At 59.9% G+C, this 17,429-nt stretch overlaps 5 protein-coding genes and 1 non-coding gene across 6 annotated transcripts; 2 read left to right on the top strand and 4 right to left on the bottom strand.

Annotated features, from left to right (window-relative positions):
• Window positions 1–142: 142 nt before the first annotated feature.
• DCS_02751 (uncharacterized protein) lies at window positions 143–978 on the top strand (the record flags this gene model as incomplete). The annotated part of the gene is made up of 2 exons (XM_040800077.1): window positions 143–151; window positions 250–978. 2 exons carry the CDS (start codon window positions 143–145, stop codon window positions 976–978), a joined length of 738 nt encoding a protein of 245 aa, XP_040660960.1.
• A 239-nt stretch (window positions 979–1,217) lies between these two features.
• DCS_02750 (putative 2'-O-ribosyl phosphate transferase RIT1) lies at window positions 1,218–2,952 on the bottom strand (the record flags this gene model as incomplete). The annotated part of the gene is made up of 2 exons (XM_040800076.1): window positions 1,218–2,439; window positions 2,534–2,952. The coding sequence occupies 2 exons, from the start codon at window positions 2,950–2,952 to the stop codon at window positions 1,218–1,220; spliced, it is 1,641 nt and encodes a 546-aa protein (XP_040660959.1).
• A 541-nt stretch (window positions 2,953–3,493) lies between these two features.
• Window positions 3,494–4,918, bottom strand: DCS_02749 (putative D-galacturonic acid reductase; the record flags this gene model as incomplete). The annotated part of the gene is made up of 4 exons (XM_040800075.1): window positions 3,494–3,946; window positions 3,995–4,557; window positions 4,656–4,818; window positions 4,880–4,918. The coding sequence occupies 4 exons, from the start codon at window positions 4,916–4,918 to the stop codon at window positions 3,494–3,496; spliced, it is 1,218 nt and encodes a 405-aa protein (XP_040660958.1).
• A 943-nt stretch (window positions 4,919–5,861) lies between these two features.
• On the top strand, window positions 5,862–7,823 carry DCS_02748 (L-threo-3-deoxy-hexulosonate aldolase; the record flags this gene model as incomplete). The annotated part of the gene is made up of 2 exons (XM_040800074.1): window positions 5,862–5,937; window positions 5,992–7,823. 2 exons carry the CDS (start codon window positions 5,862–5,864, stop codon window positions 7,821–7,823), a joined length of 1,908 nt encoding a protein of 635 aa, XP_040660957.1.
• A 795-nt stretch (window positions 7,824–8,618) lies between these two features.
• Window positions 8,619–8,690, bottom strand: DCS_t20. Its single transcript has one exon. It is a non-coding gene; the product is annotated as a tRNA-Arg (tRNA).
• Window positions 8,691–9,597: 907 nt separating this feature from the next.
• DCS_02747 (uncharacterized protein) lies at window positions 9,598–14,088 on the bottom strand (the record flags this gene model as incomplete). The annotated part of the gene is made up of 1 exon (XM_040800073.1): window positions 9,598–14,088. The coding sequence occupies one exon, from the start codon at window positions 14,086–14,088 to the stop codon at window positions 9,598–9,600; it is 4,491 nt and encodes a 1,496-aa protein (XP_040660956.1).
• Between the last annotated feature and the right edge of the window lie 3,341 nt (window positions 14,089–17,429).

Raw genomic sequence — 17,429 nt, 5'->3', positions numbered from 1 at the left:
TTCTCCCCCTCAACCAACCCTCCCTACCTCTCTGCCTTCATCTTCACCTCGCCCTCCACGTACTGGACCATTGCCACTCTCTCCTTAACCCTCCCTCTGCCCTTCTCCCCATATTTCCGACCAGTACCGCGACGCCGTCACGATGCCCGAGGTACGTAGGGAGCCGGACGGGCAGTAGAAGACGCGTGCCCGCGGGTGACGCTGCGGGCACGCCGGGACGCGGAGGCTCGGCTGACGGCTCGCTCGCAGATCAGCACGCTTCTCTTCGACTGCGACAACACGCTCGTCCTCTCGGAGGAGCTCGCCTTCGAGGCCTGTGCCGATGTGATCAACGGCGCCTGCGCCGAACGCGGCGTGGCCAAGAGGTTCACGGGCGACTCGCTCATCGTCGAGTTCGTGGGTCAGAACTTCCGCGGCATGCTCTTGACGTTGCAGAAGGAGTACGACATGGACATCACGCCCGCCGCCATGGAAAAGTACGTGCTCATGGAGGAGGAGGCCGTCATCGCCAAGCTCAAGAAAGACCTGCGCCCCTGCCCCGGCGTGGACGAGCAGCTCGAGAGGCTCGCCGCCTCGGGCAAGTACCTGCTCTCGGTGGTGTCGTCGTCGGCGCTGCGCCGCGTGCGAGCCTCGATCGAAAAGGTCGGCCAGGACAAGTACTTTGTCGGCGACGTCGTCTTCTCGGCCGCCACGAGCCTCGAGAAGCCGACGAGCAAGCCCGACCCGGCCATCTACCTCCACGCGCTCAAGCGGCTGGGCAAGAAGGCGAGCGAGACAGTGGCCATCGAGGACAGCAAGAGCGGCACCCTGAGCGGCACACGCGCCGGAATCAAGGTCATCGGCTACGTCGGCCCCTACGCGCCGGCCAAGCAGCCCGAGATGGAGCAGATCCTCAAAGATGCCGGCGCCGTCGTCGTCATGCGCGACTGGTCCGAGTTTCCGGCCTGCCTGAAGAAGATTGAGGACGGCCAGTTGTAGAAGGGTGGAGCGCATGGCTTCTCGACGACGGGCCGCGAGCCCTGTTCGCCTCGGCCTCGTGTCGTCCTGCCTTGTCTTTTCGGAACGGAACGGAACGGAACGGAACGTCATGACAGCTGCTAGTAGAGTGCATGCCTAGAGATGAACGCTAGAGTTGGACCTAGAGAAGGACGACGAAACGATTGCTTTGTTTTGATGCAGGCTGGCGTCGACGCATGCGTGCCCAACTCGTTCCCGCTCTATGTTGCCGTTCCTTCCCTTTTCCAGTCCATGAGAAAGCTATTGACGCTTTGCAGAGTTTGCCGGCTTGGGTTCCCATCCGGAAAGGCCGTCATGATGCTGCCGAGCCGGGCCTTGACGAGGGACTTGCTAAAGGACACGTCTGCGCCCGGCACGCGGAACCGGCCCTCGCCGTCGAAGAGGTAGCATGCAATGGCGAGCGAGGTGCCCACCGACAGGTCTCGGCCGGAATCGCAGGCCACGACGAGCTGCGACGGCTCGAGCGAGGTGCCCGGTGTCTTGGCGAGAAAGGAGGCGACGAAGGCGCAGACGTCGGGCAGCGCCAGCCGGAGGTTGCGACTGGCCGTCTTGCCCCTGCCGAGACCTACCTCGAGGGAGGAGGGTCCCTTGAGCCACGTGTCCCTCGGCGTCGGGGCATCGGTGAGGCTGACGTGGCAAGTGCTCGTCCCGACCGAGCCCGGGGTCGCCGTCGCCTCGGCCGTCAGGGGGAGGGCGCAGACGGAGATGCGCGAGGTGAGGCGGTGACGGGGCGTCGCCAGAGGCGCGCGCAGCCGTGCCGACGCCTGGTCCGACACGAGGCGCCCGATGAGTGGGGGCAGGTCGGCTTCGGCCGCCGCGAGGAGCGTTTCGACGTGCGTCCAGAAGAGGTCGGCGGTGAGACCGTGGGCCCAGTTCTCGGTGTCGTCGGCGGCGCCCTGGATGTAACCGCCGGCGTCGACCTCGGTCGCGCCCAGGACGCGACGGCTGGCCGTGAGGCAGATGACGGGCCTGTAGTCGTCGAACAGGACGGGGGCCGCAGCGGGAGCGGGGGCCGCCGGAAGGTCGTGGGGGCCATCAGGCTCGGTCGCCTTGCCGTCGGCCTCGCCGTCGAAGCGGAGGACCGAGTCCTGGGTGATCCATAACGGCCGAAGCGGTTTCGTGAGCCCTGTGGGCAGTGTGAGGTCGAGGGCTCGCAGGGAGGCGACGAAGGAAGGAATCAGCGCCTTGATCTGGTCGTGCGTCGACGGGGCCAGGTGCGGGGGCAGGAAGAGGCGGCCGGAGAGCGGGTGAGAGGGCAGGAGGACGAGGTTGAGAACGGCGCACCAGATGGGGATGGTCGCGGCGAAGGCGTCCGGCATGCCTGCTGCGGCGTTAGCGGTGCGCGCTCGACGACGACGACGACGACAAAGGGAGCCTGTGGACTTGCGTTTTCCTCGGCGCGTCGAGTCGACAATGATGACACTGGCACGGTCAGCGAGAGCTGAGTCGGAGAGGGGGACGAGCGAAGGGGAGGGAGGAGTGGAAAGGTGAGTCGGCAAGGGCAGGGACACCGTACCCGTCGTGCGTCTCGATCATCTCGACGAGGTGCAGGTTCAGCCGGCGCGTGCTAAACTTCCAGGCGCGCTCGTGGCCGTCGGTGCTCTTGAAGTATGCGCTCGCCGCCTTGTGCGCCGGCGGCACGTACCAGCTGCCGCAGCGCTCGTTGGCCACCAGCGGCCGGCCGCCGCTTCGCCTTGTCCTCCTCGTCCCGGGCTCCGCGACGCCGGTTTCGGCCGGCTCTGTGATGTGCCGTGCCTCATTCTGGTCCTGCTCACCCTCGCCCGAGAGGCTCGAAGCCGCGCGGGCGACGAAATCGGCGTCGGCACGGATCGACGCCAGCCGATTGTGGATGCTCAGCGCCGAACGCTTGAGAGTCGACAGCAATTCCGAGAGCGAGGGCTGCGACGGGAAGAGGATGTCCGCATGCGACGTCATGGCCTGCGTCGAGGTGAGCTGAGGTGGGTGATGACGTGCGTGGTGCGAAGGCAGCAAGGCAGAGGACGACGTCTGCTGAGCCGACGGGGCTGTGGACCTCCATTTGCCTGGACGAATATTTGCAACGTGCTAATAATATCAACAGGCCAGTTCCATCCATTAATTAATTATTAATCAGTGCTTATTTAGCACACAGGCGCGTCACGGCTGAAGCCGCAATTAACTTCCAGGCACCAGGAACCAGGCACCGAATCCAAAGCCAGTTTCGCGAAACTGGCCATCGATTCGGCATCGCTCCTCGGTACACGGAGTACGAAATTCAGTCATTGTCGTTTGGGGGCCGGCCTATGATTGAGTGAACCATGACCGAGTTTGCTGATATGGCCTGCTTGGCACCGCAGTCTACGATTCCGGCCACATACCAAACGTCGGTACATGGTGTGCTAGAGTAACGGATGGTGCAGCCTCGACGCGCGGGATTCATCACCGAGTGGCGACCCGAACCCTCCCTCCGGCGGCATCCCTCATGGCTCCCCCCCCCTTACTGCAGCATCCACTCCTCCCCCTGGACGATGATGCCGACCTCGCGCCCCTCGTCAATGCTCCTCCGACCGGCCTCGAGGATGGCCGTCGTCGCGATTGTGTTGCGCAGCGTCGGGAGGCTCTTGGCATCCAGCTCGGAGGCCGTCACCTCGCCGGCGTTGATGGCTCGGCAGCCGTCGACAAACTTCTCGATGGAGATGTAGCCGTAGCCGGTGCGACCGTCAAAGTTGCCGTCCTCGTCGGGCGCGTACCGCATATAGAAGGGGTTGAACCACTGCACCTGGCCGGCGGCGTCGTCGGCCACGTCGTAGCCTCGGTGCCCCTGGTCGACGCGGATCTCGCCGTCGGCGGCGAGGTAGTGGAAGTACTGGTTCGTGTGCAGGCCCGCGCGCCGGGGCGCCGTCCACGAGGCCGTGTAGACGCCGACGGCGCGCTTCGCGGCATCGTCGGCCTTGGCCCAGGTGACGAGGAGCGTGATGGTGTCTTCCGTTTACTCGACGCAGCCGAGGGCGGTGGCGACGCCCTTGGAGGACGAGGCCGAGACCTTGACGGGCCGGTAGCCGAGCTGGCGGACCATGGAGTCGCAGACGTCGACGTGGTGGCTGTTGAGGTAGTAGGAAATGTCCGAGTCCCGGCCGGCCCAGGCCTTGAAGGTCTCGAGCTGATACTTGGGCTGGCTCATGTAGGCGTAAAAGTAGTTGAAGTCGCCGAGCGTCTTGGCCCTGAGGCGAGCGTCGGCGTAGGCGGGATCGAAGCGCTTGTGGTGCTCGACGAAGACGTGGACGCCCTTGGCGCGAGCCCGACGCAGCAGCTCGTGGTGGTGGCCGAGCAGCTGGACGGCCGGCTTCGTGAGGAGGACGTGGAGCCGGCGCTCGACGGCGTAGAGGGCGATGGGAAAGTGCGTCGGGTCCGGCGTGAAGATGGTGACGGCATCGCCGGGCTGGAGGCCGTCGATGGCCGCCTTGTAGGCGTCGGCATCGACCCGGTCGTCGGCGGGAAAGGACTCGAACGAGGTGTCGAGGCTGTTGTACGCATGCGAGACGTTGGCGCGAAGATGGTCCCCTGCCGTCGGTCAGCGCAGGAGGCGACGAGGGGCAAGTCGAGGAAGCGGTGAAGGAGCGAAGAAGGGGCAGGGAGGAAGAATGGTGGGAAGGACGGACGGATGGCGGGAAACTTGGTGCCGTCGACGCCGACCATGGCGAGCCCGGACACCTTTCCGCGCCGCCTCAGGTCGAACATGGTGAGGGCGACAACGCCGACCTTTTTATCGGACACGGAGGCGCCGGTGCCGACGAAGCCGGTGGTGTACTCGCCGGTGCCGACCTGGACGGTTAGGCATCAAGAGAAGCGATCCGACGGCTCGTCCTCTCCAAAGGCCACTCACCATCAGCACGTTGAGCGGCTCGAGGGGCGCTGAGGCCATGGTGAGGGATGAGAGGGGTTTGTCAAGCTTCGTGGGGCAAGGGTCGGAGAATCGGCGAGAGAATTGGTGGGAGAGACGATGGGAGAGCCGATGGGAGAGACGATGGGAGAGCCGATGGGAGAGACGATGGGAGAGCCGATGGGAGAGACGATGGGAGAAGCACTGGGCGAAGCGATGGGAGAGTTTCTGGGAGAAATAGTGCTCGAGCGACGGCCGATGTTGCTCGTGGCGGCCGACATGTTTTCGTTCGACCGAGGAAACGGCCAGAAGCGTCAGCACGCAAGTCACACGAAGGCGGGGGCGGAGCGGAGGATGCCAGGTGGAGAGGATCGGGGAGCGGCAGGGCTCGTGCGGCGCGGCGCCTAGGGTGGGGGGCCGCCCGGAGGCCCGCCGGGGGACAACCGGGCGCCCGGCTAGCATCGCTCCGCGGCACGGTGGATGGGTTCACCCGGTCTTGCAGTTGCGTGCATCTACCCACGGCGTACCCACAGCGTACCGAGTACTGGCGAGAAGGTTCGGATGTGTCAATGTCGTTTCCACGGAGCATCCTATCGCCTGTCTGTGCTGCAGGACCTTGTCGATGATAAAGCCGCCGCTACTACGGAGTAATTACTTCGTGCCGACATGTTTTGCTGCCTCGAGCTGCGCGACGGATAGGAGAGGCGTCGGTGTTGCTCCTCCTCCCCTGCTTCGTCCATGACCAGGTAATGGCACGAGAATGCATTGCGTGCTTACACGTGCAATCCTGCACCGTGCATGCTTCCCATTATCGTGGCAAATTCACCGAGTACCCTGTACCAAGTACTGTGAGGAAGCGGGTGCTAAGCCAGTACAGTACTGTATGTTACTGCACTAATACTTGAAGACTAAAGTACATTTCTCCGTTGCTTCACCGCTCACAGTGCTCGTCGACAAAGTACTGACAAGTACTCCGTACCTGTACATGGCATCACCAGCACTCGCCAACCCAGGCACCACGCTGCAGTACATGCACAGTACGCACGACTCCTTCGCCGTACGTGCGTCCAGCGCAGTTCACGCATCAACCGTGCCCGCCCGCGGGAGGTGAACAGGTCGTTTGGCGGGCACCGAACCGCTGTGGATGTACCGTGCTTGTACCCCGTCGTCCGTCCCGTCCCACCTATCCGCCAAATCGTCGACTCGATCGAAACACGCTCCTCCTCCCCCCCCCCCTCCCTCCTCCTCCTCCGCACATACCGCCTCCTCCTACGCCAACCCCAACGCCAGCGGCGTGAATCAAATCGAAAGACGATTCCCGCAGAGTCGACCGCCTCCTTTCCTGGCCGCAACGCCCCCAACCCCCCCCGACGGCGGCGGCGGTACGATGGCGGCACCGACGGCGGCTTCCTCGACGGCGGCCCCGATGGAGGACCTGCTCGACCAGCGCCTCTTCGTCACCTTCGACGATGCCTACAAGGCCATCAAGGATCACCAGTACCAGCGCGGCTTCGTCGCCACCTCCAAGAGCGTCAGCACAAACCGCCAAGGCCAGAAGCGTGGCTACATCTGCTGCCAGCGGTCGGGAGAGTACCGACCCTGGGCTCACAACGCCGGCAAGAAGAAGTCGTCGACGAAGAAGTCGGCCTGCCCCTTCTCCGTCTACATCTCCTTCTCCCGCGCCACCGGCACCTACGCGGTCCGCGTCAAGCACCAGGAGCACAACCACGAGCCCCTCTCGGAGCTGCGGGCCAACAGCCGGTACCGGCTCGACTCCCAGCGTCACTTCGGGCCCGAGATCTACCGGCTCGTCGAGAGCCTCAGCAAGGAGAACAAGACGCTCCAGCAGATCGCCCGATGCATCGGCGAGGCCCACCCCGAGATCTCGATCCACTTCCGCGACGTCTCCTTCATCAGGAAGCAGCTTCGCCTCGGTCGCGTGCCCGCGTGCCCGCCGGCCCAGCCCTCGACCGAGGTCATACGCCGAAACCCGAGCGCGCCCTCGCACCGACCCCTCCGCAGCGGCATCTACGCCCCGACCATGACCTTTTTCGAGCCCGCCACCGAGGACCTCGACATGGTGAGCATCAAGACGCACGCCCAGCGCCTCGTCCGCGCCGGCCTCGTCGGCCTCGTCGCCATGGGCTCCTACGGCGAGGCCGTCCACTGCACCCGCAACGAGAAGGTGGCCGTCACCCGCGCCACCCGCGAGGCCCTCGACGCCGCCGGCTTCCCCGCCACGCCCATCATCATCGGCGCCACCGAGGGCAGCGTCCGTGGCACCGTCGAGCTCGCCGTCCAGGCCAAGGACGCCGGCGCCGACTACGCCCTCGTCCTCGCGCCCTCGTACTACAAGACCCAGATCGACAAGGAGGCCATCGTCGGCTACTTCACCGCCGTCGCCGACGCGAGCCCGCTGCCCGTCATCGTCTACAACCACCCCGCCGTCGTCGCCGGCATCGACCTCGACAGCGACGTCCTCATCCGCCTCGCCCAGCATCCCAACGTCGTCGGCACCGAGTTCACCTGCGGCAACACGGGCAAGCTCTCTCGCGTCGCCCAGGCCACCTTTGCCCAGACCCCCTTCGGCCAGGGCTCCGGCTACATGGCCTTTGGCGGCATGTGCGACTTCACCCTCCAGACGCTCATCAGCGGCGGCAGCGGCGTCATCGCCGGCGGCGCAAACGTCATGCCCAAGGTCTGCGTCCGCGTCTGGAACCTCTACACCGACGGGAAGCGGGAAGAGGCCGAGGCGCTGCAGAAGATCCTGAGCCGTGGGGACTGGGCCTTGACCAAGGCCGCCATCGCCGGAACAAAGTACGCGATCCACGCCCACTACGGATACGGCGGCTTTCCGCGAAGGCCGCTTAAGAAGCTGAACCAGGCCACCGCGGCGGCGATACAAGAGGGCATCCGCGAAGTCATGGATGTCGAGAAGAGCCTCTAGCGGCAGCGGCCTCCTGCCATCCCCTCTCTTGTTGCTCCCTCGTATCATCATACCCTCACCCCCCTTACCATTATGCCCGCATCCCCCCCTAATATCATGTCCTCATCTCCCCCTACCACCATACGCTAACATCCCCGGCGCCCAGGCCCGGGCCCGCGCGCATCATCTTGTGCCGTGATACCGCGTGAATCTTGTCTGACCATGTCTTGTGTCCTCGTCTTGATGGACATTCATCCTCACGCCATCCTGTAGCGCCGACTTGAGCGCTGCCGGGCACCACCCGCTCAACTTAGGTTATATTCGCGTCATCGCACGTCCTCTTTCAGATCGCTGCTTCGCGAATAGGAACTGAGCCGGTGGGATAGGGCACAGGCCAGAGCTTCGAGATTCCGCGTGCTCGGCCCGGCTCGTGGAGCTGACGCGATGCGCACCAACAGGCCAACGGTTACACAAGAAAATGGCTGACGTACCCGTCCCTTGCAACTCGAGCTCTGTTGGTTGTTGGTACAACCACATCCGAGATAGGAAGCCGCCCCTTGGTACTCACCATTTGTTAGCTCGTCTAGATTTGCTAGCCACCATCACCCAACCCGCAAGATGTTGCCGGCTGTTGGTCATCTCCGTCCCATTCGTTCGTTCATCGGGACGTTGTACATGTAGGTTCTCGACAAACCACACAAGAGAGGCCTTTCAGCCGGGAAGCAAAAAGATGAACAAATGCACCCAGCCATGGATGGATGGATGGTGTGCATGAAAGAGTCCCTATGGGAGGCCCGTCGAATGATTCAAAAAGAAAGGTCACGGTGGGGGTCGAACCCACGATCTCCTGATTCGTAGTCAGACGCCTTGCCATTGGGCCACGCGACCGATGATTGAGCCATCTCTGGCTCGTGGGCTTCTGGCCCTCTTTAATGAAATCATCTCTCACTAAAGCATATTATCAAACTTTTCAGGGACCTTGATCGTGGTGGGGTGGGCCGTTGTCAAGGACCCGACCCACTATTAACCCGTCAATGTACTGTAGTACGTAATACTCAGTGCTTGTATAAGTATGTACGGATATACATGTAAGTACATGTGCACTGAAGTAGTAGTGTTCGGACCAAGGACTCCGAAATTCGGAGTGCAGTTTCGCATAGGAACCGGAAAGAAAAAGAGACACTCGCAGGTATTAAGTACACTTGCACCTGCTACACCTGCAACACCTGCACAGTAATGTGCATGTAATACAAGGCAGAATACCAATATGCCATGTGTACGGAGTACTCCGTACAGTATCCGCTATTGTACATGGGTGGACATGTACTTACCTATGGTTTATGCGGTTATTACATGTAACCCGTGCCTAAGTACTTTCTCCGTACTGTATGTATGGGGAGGACTTGTATTATTACTTGTACTCAATACGGAGTACATGTTAAGTGAGTTGACGCCTAAGTACTTACATGTAGTTGTACAGTACGGAGTGCGTAAATCTCTATTAGTACATATCCTGTTTGTGTGCCGAGTACGCAGCCATTATGTACTTCCACCAAGTCAATTGACAGCTTGGTGATGAGGCGGTAACTACTGTGGAGAGATGGGCGTGCTCATGGCGTTTACCGATTCGAGGCCTTAGTAAAATTCAAATGATTTACATACAGGTATGTGCATTGCCAGTCGTAAAGATCGTTTGTACATCTCCCAATGCTACGAGCGCGAGCGTAATGGGATGTTTGTTCGAGGAGAAATCGAATCATCCCACATGTCCCACATTCACGCCCATCGAGCACTCTCAGAACATATTGGCAGTAATCAGAAGCAGGGCGATAGCGCCGATGATGCGCCGGCTTAGCCGTGCGGTGCTCGACCCAACGGCTACAACCTCCGGGCCCTGAAGTTCCACCAAGCCCAACGCAGCCGGCTTTCCGACCAGCGATGCCGTTTCCTCGGCCTCCTCCCACGCGTCGGATGCCCGACGGGGGGTGCAGGTCGGGCATGGCGTCCTGGTGGCGGGGCTCTTCCCGGGCGCCTGGTGATCCGAACCCTTGCCGCGTGTGGGCCTCTCCTCGGCACACTCCTTGCAGGCGGCCGGATTATGGACAGTGATGGTCGAGGTAGCTACCAAGACCTTGGTTCCAGGGGAATCGATGGAATATTCTTGGCCACATGTCGTTATCACCGTCGGGGCCACGGGGCACGTCACGGTGAATGTTGTGATGGTGATTGTGGTCGTCCAGTTTCTTGCGCTGCCGCTTGTTGCCACATGGGTGTTTGCCGCAGTAGACATCACCGTGCTCATCCGTATCGCGCTGGAAACGGTGGTGATCGTGATGGCACGGGATCGACCCGTCCCATCCTGAGTCGCGGCGCTTGTTGAGCTGCTGACACGGCCGGTAGTGTCCTTGGCCGTTGCGATCGAGCTTGTCGAGCCTGCAGTTGTCGTGGTAGTCGCCAGGGTGCGTGATCTCCCCGTACCGTCGGCCGTCGATTGAACAGTGGTAGACTGTGAACCCGCAGCATTCGTCGTTGCAGTCTGGGTGCGTGATCTCCCCGTACCGTCGGCCGTCGATTGAGCAGTGGTAGACTGTGAACCCGCAGCACTTGTCGTTGCAGTATGGGTGCGCGATCTCCCCGTACCATCGGCTGTCGATTGAACAGTGATAGGCTGTGAACCCGCAGCACTCGTCGTTGCAGTCTGGGTGCGTGATCTCCCAGTACCGTCGGCCGTCGATTGAGCAGTGGTAGACTGTGAACCCGCAGCACTTGTCGTTGCAGTCTGGGTGCGTGATCTCCCCGTCCCATCGGCCGTCGATTGAGCAGTAGACTGTGAACCCGCGGCGCTTGCCGTTGTTGTACTTGTGCCTGCCGCATCAGTTGATGTAGTGGTCACAGGAGCAGTCGTCGCAGTGCGTGTTGAACCATCCATTGCACTTGTCATATCTGTCGTCTCTGTCCCCGTGGCCTTTGTGGTAAGGGTCGTGCCTGTACCTGTGCGTGTCAAGGCAGTGGTTCCAGTATTTGTCGTGACAAGAGTACTCGTCCCTGTAAACACCTTCGTTTGTGTCGAGGATGTTACTGTAGCCGTCGCGGTTCCGGTGCTTGATTCTCCTGTGCTTAGCGCCGATGTCGTCGGAATATTCGTGTCTGCCGTGGTGCTGGATGTCGTTGTAGCACTTATCGGGCCTGTGCTTGGAGTGACAGTAGTCCCAGTGCGCGATCTCCCAGTCCCGTCAGCCGTCGATTGGGCGGTGGTAGAGCCTGAAACTGCAGTGCTTGAATTCGCTGTACTGATGGCCGCCGTGCTGGTTGATGTAGCGCTTACCGGGGCAGTCGTTGAAGTGTCTGCGGTCGTCGCGGCTGCAGTCGAGGTTCCTGTGCTCGTCGCCGACGAAGTGAAAGATGTTGCACTAGTGGGTGTTGTAGTAGTGGGATAAGTAGATGGCCAAGTAGTTCCCGTGACCGCCGAGCTGGTAGTCGGATATGTCGCTGTCGTGTCAGAAGATGCCTGGCTATTGGTTGATTTACCCATGGTAGTTGTTGCAGTTGTGCTTCCTGTAGCCGAGGTGTCAATGGTCGTGCTCGAAGCCAAAGTTGCTGTGGTAGTTCCCGAGTCGATGGAAGATGTTCCTGTAGCCGTGATATCGGTCGCTGCAGTGCTCAAGGACGTCCTACCTGCAGTCGTCGTACCGGCAGCTGCAGTGTCCGTAGTCGTAGTAGCCGTAGTGTCCGCAACCGTAGTGCTAGCTGTTGTGCTGATACCAGTGGTGCTTCTAGCGGTCGAGCTGACTCTAGTTGTATTGCCTCCGGTCGTGCTTCCAGCCGTCGTGCTGCTAGCAATCGTACTAGATTCAGTCGCAGTACCAGTGATCATGCTACTAACAATTGTACTCCCAGCAGACGTGCTCCCACCAGTCGTGCTGCCTGCAGTCGTACTGCCTCCAGTTGTGCTTCCAGTCGTTGTACTTTCAGCGATAGTGCTGGTAGTACCCTCAACTGTGCTGCTTCCAGTAGATATACTACTAGTAGTTGTACTGGCTCCCGTCGTGCTGGCTCCCGTCGTACTGGCTCCTGTCGTGCTGCTAGCAGATATACTGCCCCCAGTCGTACTTGCTGCGGATGTACTGCCTCCAGTTGTACTTGTGCCAGTCGTGCTGATACTCAATGTGCTTCCTGCAGGTGTGCTGCTCCCAGTTATGCCGCTTCCAGTTGTGCTTCCATATGTTGTGCTTCCTATGGATGTACTGCCTCCAGCTGTACTTCTACCGGACGTGCTTCCACCTGTCGTGCGTCCAATAGTTGTACTGCCTCCAGTTGTACTGCCGGTAGACGTACTGCTGGTGCCCGTACTTCCTCCGGATGTGATTTCAGCGGATGTGCTTCCAGCGGTTGTGCTCTCAGAACTTGTGCTTGCAGCAGTTGTGCCTCCGGAAGCTGAACTTCCAGCAGACGTACTGCCTCCCGTCGTACTGCCTCTCGTTGTACTTTCAGTCATACTTGGAGCAGCTGTACTTTCGGCAGTTGTGCTGCCTCCAATAGTGCTGCCTCCAATAGTGCTGCTTCCGGCTGTGCTGCTTTCAGTCGTGCTTCCTTCCGTCGTGCTGCCTCCGGTTGTGCTTCCTTCCGTCATGCTGCCTCCGGTTGTGCTTCCAGCGGTTGTGCTTCCAGCGGTTGTGCTTCCAGCGGTTGTGCTTCCAGCGGTTGTGCTTCCGCCGGTTGTGCTTCCGCCGGCTGTGCTTCCAGCGGTTGTGCTTCCAGTCATGCTGCCTTCCGTCGTGCTGCCTCCAGTTGTGATTCCAGCGGTTGTGCTTCCAGCGGTTGTGCTTCCAGAGGTTGTAGCGCTACCTGTCGTGCTGCCTCCAGCAGTACTGCCTCCAGAGGTACTACTACCGGCCGTGTTAAGCCCAGTCGTGCTTCCAGCGGTAGTGCTTCCGGCAGTCGTGATATTCGTATTATCCGTTTCTGTGGAATGCGAAGTAGCTGTGGAAGCAGGAGCAGTAGACGTTGTAGCATCTACAGCCGTTGTATCAATGGTCCTAGTAGCCGGCGTGTCCGTAGCCGTGGTGGCCGTGGTAGCCGTAGCTTCTGTCGTTGTAGTATCTGTAGCAGTAGTAACAGTGGAATCCGTCGCAGTGGAATCCGTTCCAGTGGAGGTTGTGGTATCTGTAGCCGTTGCGTCCACGGTTGTGGTAGCCGACGCATCCATAGTCATGGTAGTCGTGGCTTCCGTCGCCGTCGTTTCTGTTGTAGTAGCCGACGTGGATTCCGTAGCAGTGGAGTCTGTGGTATCTGTAGCTGTCATATCCACGGTTGTGGTGGCCGACGTGTCCGTATCCGTGGTACTTGCGGCAGTAGTAGTCGCAGTACTGGTCGTTGTAGCCTCGGTGACCGTGGTCGTTGGATCGTCCGTTGTGGACACGGCTGCAGTCGTCGAATCCGTCCAACTGGCTGCAGAGGACGTCGCATCTGTAGCCGAGATGCTGGTGCTCGCCGCACTAGCCGTCGAACTCATCGTCGTGTCCGTGGTACTCACCGTCAAACTCATCGTCGTGTCCGTCACGGCCGTCGAGCTTGTCATCATGTCTGTGGTGGTTGTCGGTTCGTCATAGGTCGCACGGCATCCAACTACAATGCCTGAGTCGAGCGAGACTTTGTCGGAGATTGAGTAGAGGCCACCGTAGTGAAAAGCGCCCTCTCCGAGGGAAATGGTCCCAATTGATGAAACGGTCCCCCTAGTTGTTGCCTGGGATCCAATGACGACGGAACCGACAACGCTCCAGAAGATGTTGCAGGACAGAGCGCCATTGATCAGAACGATTCTTGCCGAGTCCGCTGCGATGAGATTGCCGAAGACTTCAAAGATCCATTGGCTGCCATCGTCGTTTTGGCCATCGAGAACTAGAGTACCGGTAAGGGCTGCATCGGCTGTAAAGGAGTAGCCACCCGGGCCAAGTGTCATGCCACCCAAGTTTTGGCCACTCAAATCAGCATTAATCACGGCCGACAGTCCTTGGAAAAAGAGGTCGATAACGTCACTCTCTACCATTTCCAGTTCTCCGGCAGGGGGGACGTAGATGGCTCCGCCGATGACGTTACCAGGAGGAAAGCCGGAAACGCTGCTGGAACCTACTCCAACGCTTCCGTACACATTCGACACGCCAACGTTGGATACGGAGGAAATACTGTACACGGCAAACAAGGATAACGATGCCGGCACATAGGCCTGGGCGTTGGCGATGCCTACAAGCGCCAGGAAGGCGGCGACGAGGAGGCGAGCGGAGCCCATGATGGCGGGGGGAGCGCTATGCATTCGCACAGCACCGTGGTGAGCGCCGTCGTCGGTCGGACGAGTGCTGGCGAGATGGCGGGAGACGACCCGGACGCGAACCGACGAGGTAGCCGTGGTGTCTTGTTATATTAATTCGCAACTCGCCCCCTCGCAGCGCTCCCTCTCCCACTCGGCGACGAACGGCTGCATCGTGCTATCATCGCGTCGACGTTGAATCTCGGCCGCCGAACCTGAGACCTGCCCCGCTGGAACGCAAGGTGACGGTCTCGACCGGACCGAGGCAGGACGTGGGCTGGATTCGTTCCGCCGCCCTCCCGGACAGGTCCGTCTGGTCGGGATGTCTTGTCCTCGCGTGCCACGCACGTAGCCAAAGATGGTCGTCCAATCCGATGCGATTTGCGCCGCGGCGCCGTCTCGCAGCGTTTGTGCGGCACCGTTCAACCACGACGCCAGAAGTCGGGCGCATTCCGTGCCGCAGTTGGCTGCTTGGCCGTCAGGGTCGGTCGGCGAGGGCATTGCGGAAAGCTCGCGGGCTCTGCATGGACGGCGACGTGGAGTATTCGACGCTGGACCTCGCAGCAGCCTTGGCACGACAACTACCAGTAGCACCAGGAGGCAGGAGCTAACCCGTAGGTGCCTACCTGTAGGCGAGCACGAGGGAACGCGTTCACCGCCTTTGCTTCCTGCCGTCCCAGGAAGGTACTACTTAGACGTTCAAAATTACTGGACGCCTGGCGCCGGGTACCCATGTAGTTGTACATTATTTCTGGCACATGGGGGCGGCACCGCCCAAGTACTCGGTTGGTAATACTCTGTGGTCGACGGTGGATGGAAATACGTCACTGTACTCCGTACCTACCTCGATACCTCGAGCACGCCTGCCTGTCCAGGTCGATGGCTCCTTGCCCGCCCGCACAAGTCCGCCAGATGGTTGTACACGTACACCGAACCTGCCCTCCTCCTGCTCAAGGGGGGGGGGGGGGGGGGGGGTCATGAAGGGTGTCTCCTCCACGAGGGCGGAAACGATGGGCTTCGCGGGAAGAGATGGCTGTGATTTCCGCGACGGGCACCATGTACGAGTACGTCGGTCGGGGAACCCCGTCGTCGGACGTCATGACGAACCAATCCATATACGACCGAGGGAGTTGATGAGGATTGTTGCTCGTACACCCAAGTACGGTGTAGATTACGTGCTAGGGGGGGAGCTCGGTGTGAGTGTCCATGTACTCGGTACTCCGTACTTGCGAGTGCAATTATTATTAAGTAATTACTGTAAGTAGGATAACTGGTTGGCATGTGGGGCTCGCGCCGGCTAGCTGGTTGTCTCCCGCCAAACGCCAAGCTGCGAACCGAGCGAACGACGTCCGGATCTCGCGGCACGAACGCGCCGAACACGTTGCGGCCGAGTGCCGAACCCCTTGATACTTTTACATGGCCGCACCACATAAGCACTCAAGCTCTCCGTTTCGATGCTCGTTTTCGTGTGGACCAGTCTCTTGTTGTCACAAGCTGTTCAAGTTGGCGCCCATGAATCTGATGCTCATGCCCTCGACGTTTTGTTCCCCGAGAGTGGCTATCGACGACGGAACGGAATGGGGCATCGCGGCAAGGCTTGTCGTCCCTTTTTTACAGCACACTTTTAAGTAGGTGAACATTCCAACACTCCATCGGGACTCCTCCCGTTGGCTCCCTGTACCTGTCATTCGGTTCCGAGGTCCACGTGCGCGGAGCACGATGTCAAGTAATTACTTACTGTAAGTACTTGTGCGTACGCCTTGCACAACAGTTATACAAGTAGTTGTATAAGTACTACTGACTACGGAGTACTGTACACAAGTAAGTACTCCGTACATACTTAAGTACTTACTGTACGGGTGCGGTTGATGTATTGCATGTCAGCATTTGTTCTTGCACTTATAAGTGCATGCACCTGCATGCTGCCGTGGTAGCTGCGCATACAAGTTCTGTGCGTACAGTACATGTACAACTTCACCTAGGCGTGCTCCGTAAGTACAGTACTTAGTAATAACTAAGTACAACCTACAAAGCACTTGCACTGCACGTAAAAGTACGCAAGTATCCGCAGAGGCAGTCGTCCAGCCTCGAGTGCAAGAACCGCTCACTCGCGCTCGGACGCGTCGAAATCCAACTCGGCTCATTACTCCGCACACCTACTTACTTGCAGGTATCTGACACGCGAACGATGCACAGGAATGAATGCTGGAAGAGTTTGTTCATCTTCTCGTGTTCCTGTTCGGACTCATCGACCGTGCAGAGCAATATTCCGTGCCACTTGCCAGCCTGGTCCGCGCCTCTTGCCAGCCTGGTCCGCGCCTCCTGCCAGCCTGGTCCGCAAATCCGGCCAGCTGGGCGAGCACGAGCACTGGCAGCCATGGGATTGATTCCCATTCGGAACTTGCGTGGAGGAGGACCGTGCTATTCGTGCAATGCGAAGTCGGAGGACGACGACGGCGGCAGACACAGCACGCATGAAGCAGGCGATGGTTGCTCAATCAGTGCGACGATGACGACGACGGATGCAACGATGCGTACATGTTGTGCTCTGTGCGCCGTGGTACCTAAGTACTAACTAAGCATGCATGGCGTCGAGTGGCCGTTCAGGCCTGCATTCGGGCCAAGGTCAGAGCAAATGCGTCACCACCTACATCCAGGCACGACGACTTGTGCGTCCTTGCTGTCCAATATTTTACGGTAAACCAGGAGAGGCGGCTGGTGACTCGGGACTTGGATGCAGGCATTGCCAGTTCCTCCAACGAACACTTCATATGGAAGGACAGGTTTGTGCGGAGTACTCAATACTGTTGTCAGCAGCAGTAATTACGCGCGGAGCATACGGAGTACAGGGGAAGTCTTCCGTCAGCTTGCAACCCGTAATCACTACCCTGGTAATATTTGGAGGAGTACGTACCTACGGAGCACAGTAGTAGCAGCCTTCAGCTGTATTACTCCGTCCTCGCCTACCGGTTCCTGCTGTAGTTAAGTATGTACAGGACTTGCTCAGTACCTAGGTAGTACCAGGTACGCAGGTAGGGAGTACCTAGCAGGAACCTGGGCGGCAAGTGTGCGGTTGGTTGGCCGAAGCACCTGCGCCCCGTGTACCACCAAGTACAGAGTACATGGAGCACATGTCGCGCCGCATCATGCGCACGACGAACAGACGGAGATGAGTGACCGACAACGCTGGACTTCCTGGCACGAAGCCGCTTGCACACCAGTCAGTCGGCCGGTTTCGCAGCATAAACGCCCTCTCGCGGACTCGAACCCGATGCTGATGCGGGTGACAGACACATGGGTCATGAGCGGTAATTAGGTAGCGT

The sequence above is a fragment of the Drechmeria coniospora genome, chromosome 01 (genome assembly GCF_001625195.1).
Source record: "Drechmeria coniospora strain ARSEF 6962 chromosome 01, whole genome shotgun sequence".
In the NCBI taxonomy this organism is placed as follows: domain Eukaryota; kingdom Fungi; phylum Ascomycota; class Sordariomycetes; order Hypocreales; family Ophiocordycipitaceae; genus Drechmeria; species Drechmeria coniospora.
The sequence above is the reverse complement of the archived record's forward strand: the minus strand, read 5'-3'. Positions and strand labels throughout refer to the sequence as shown.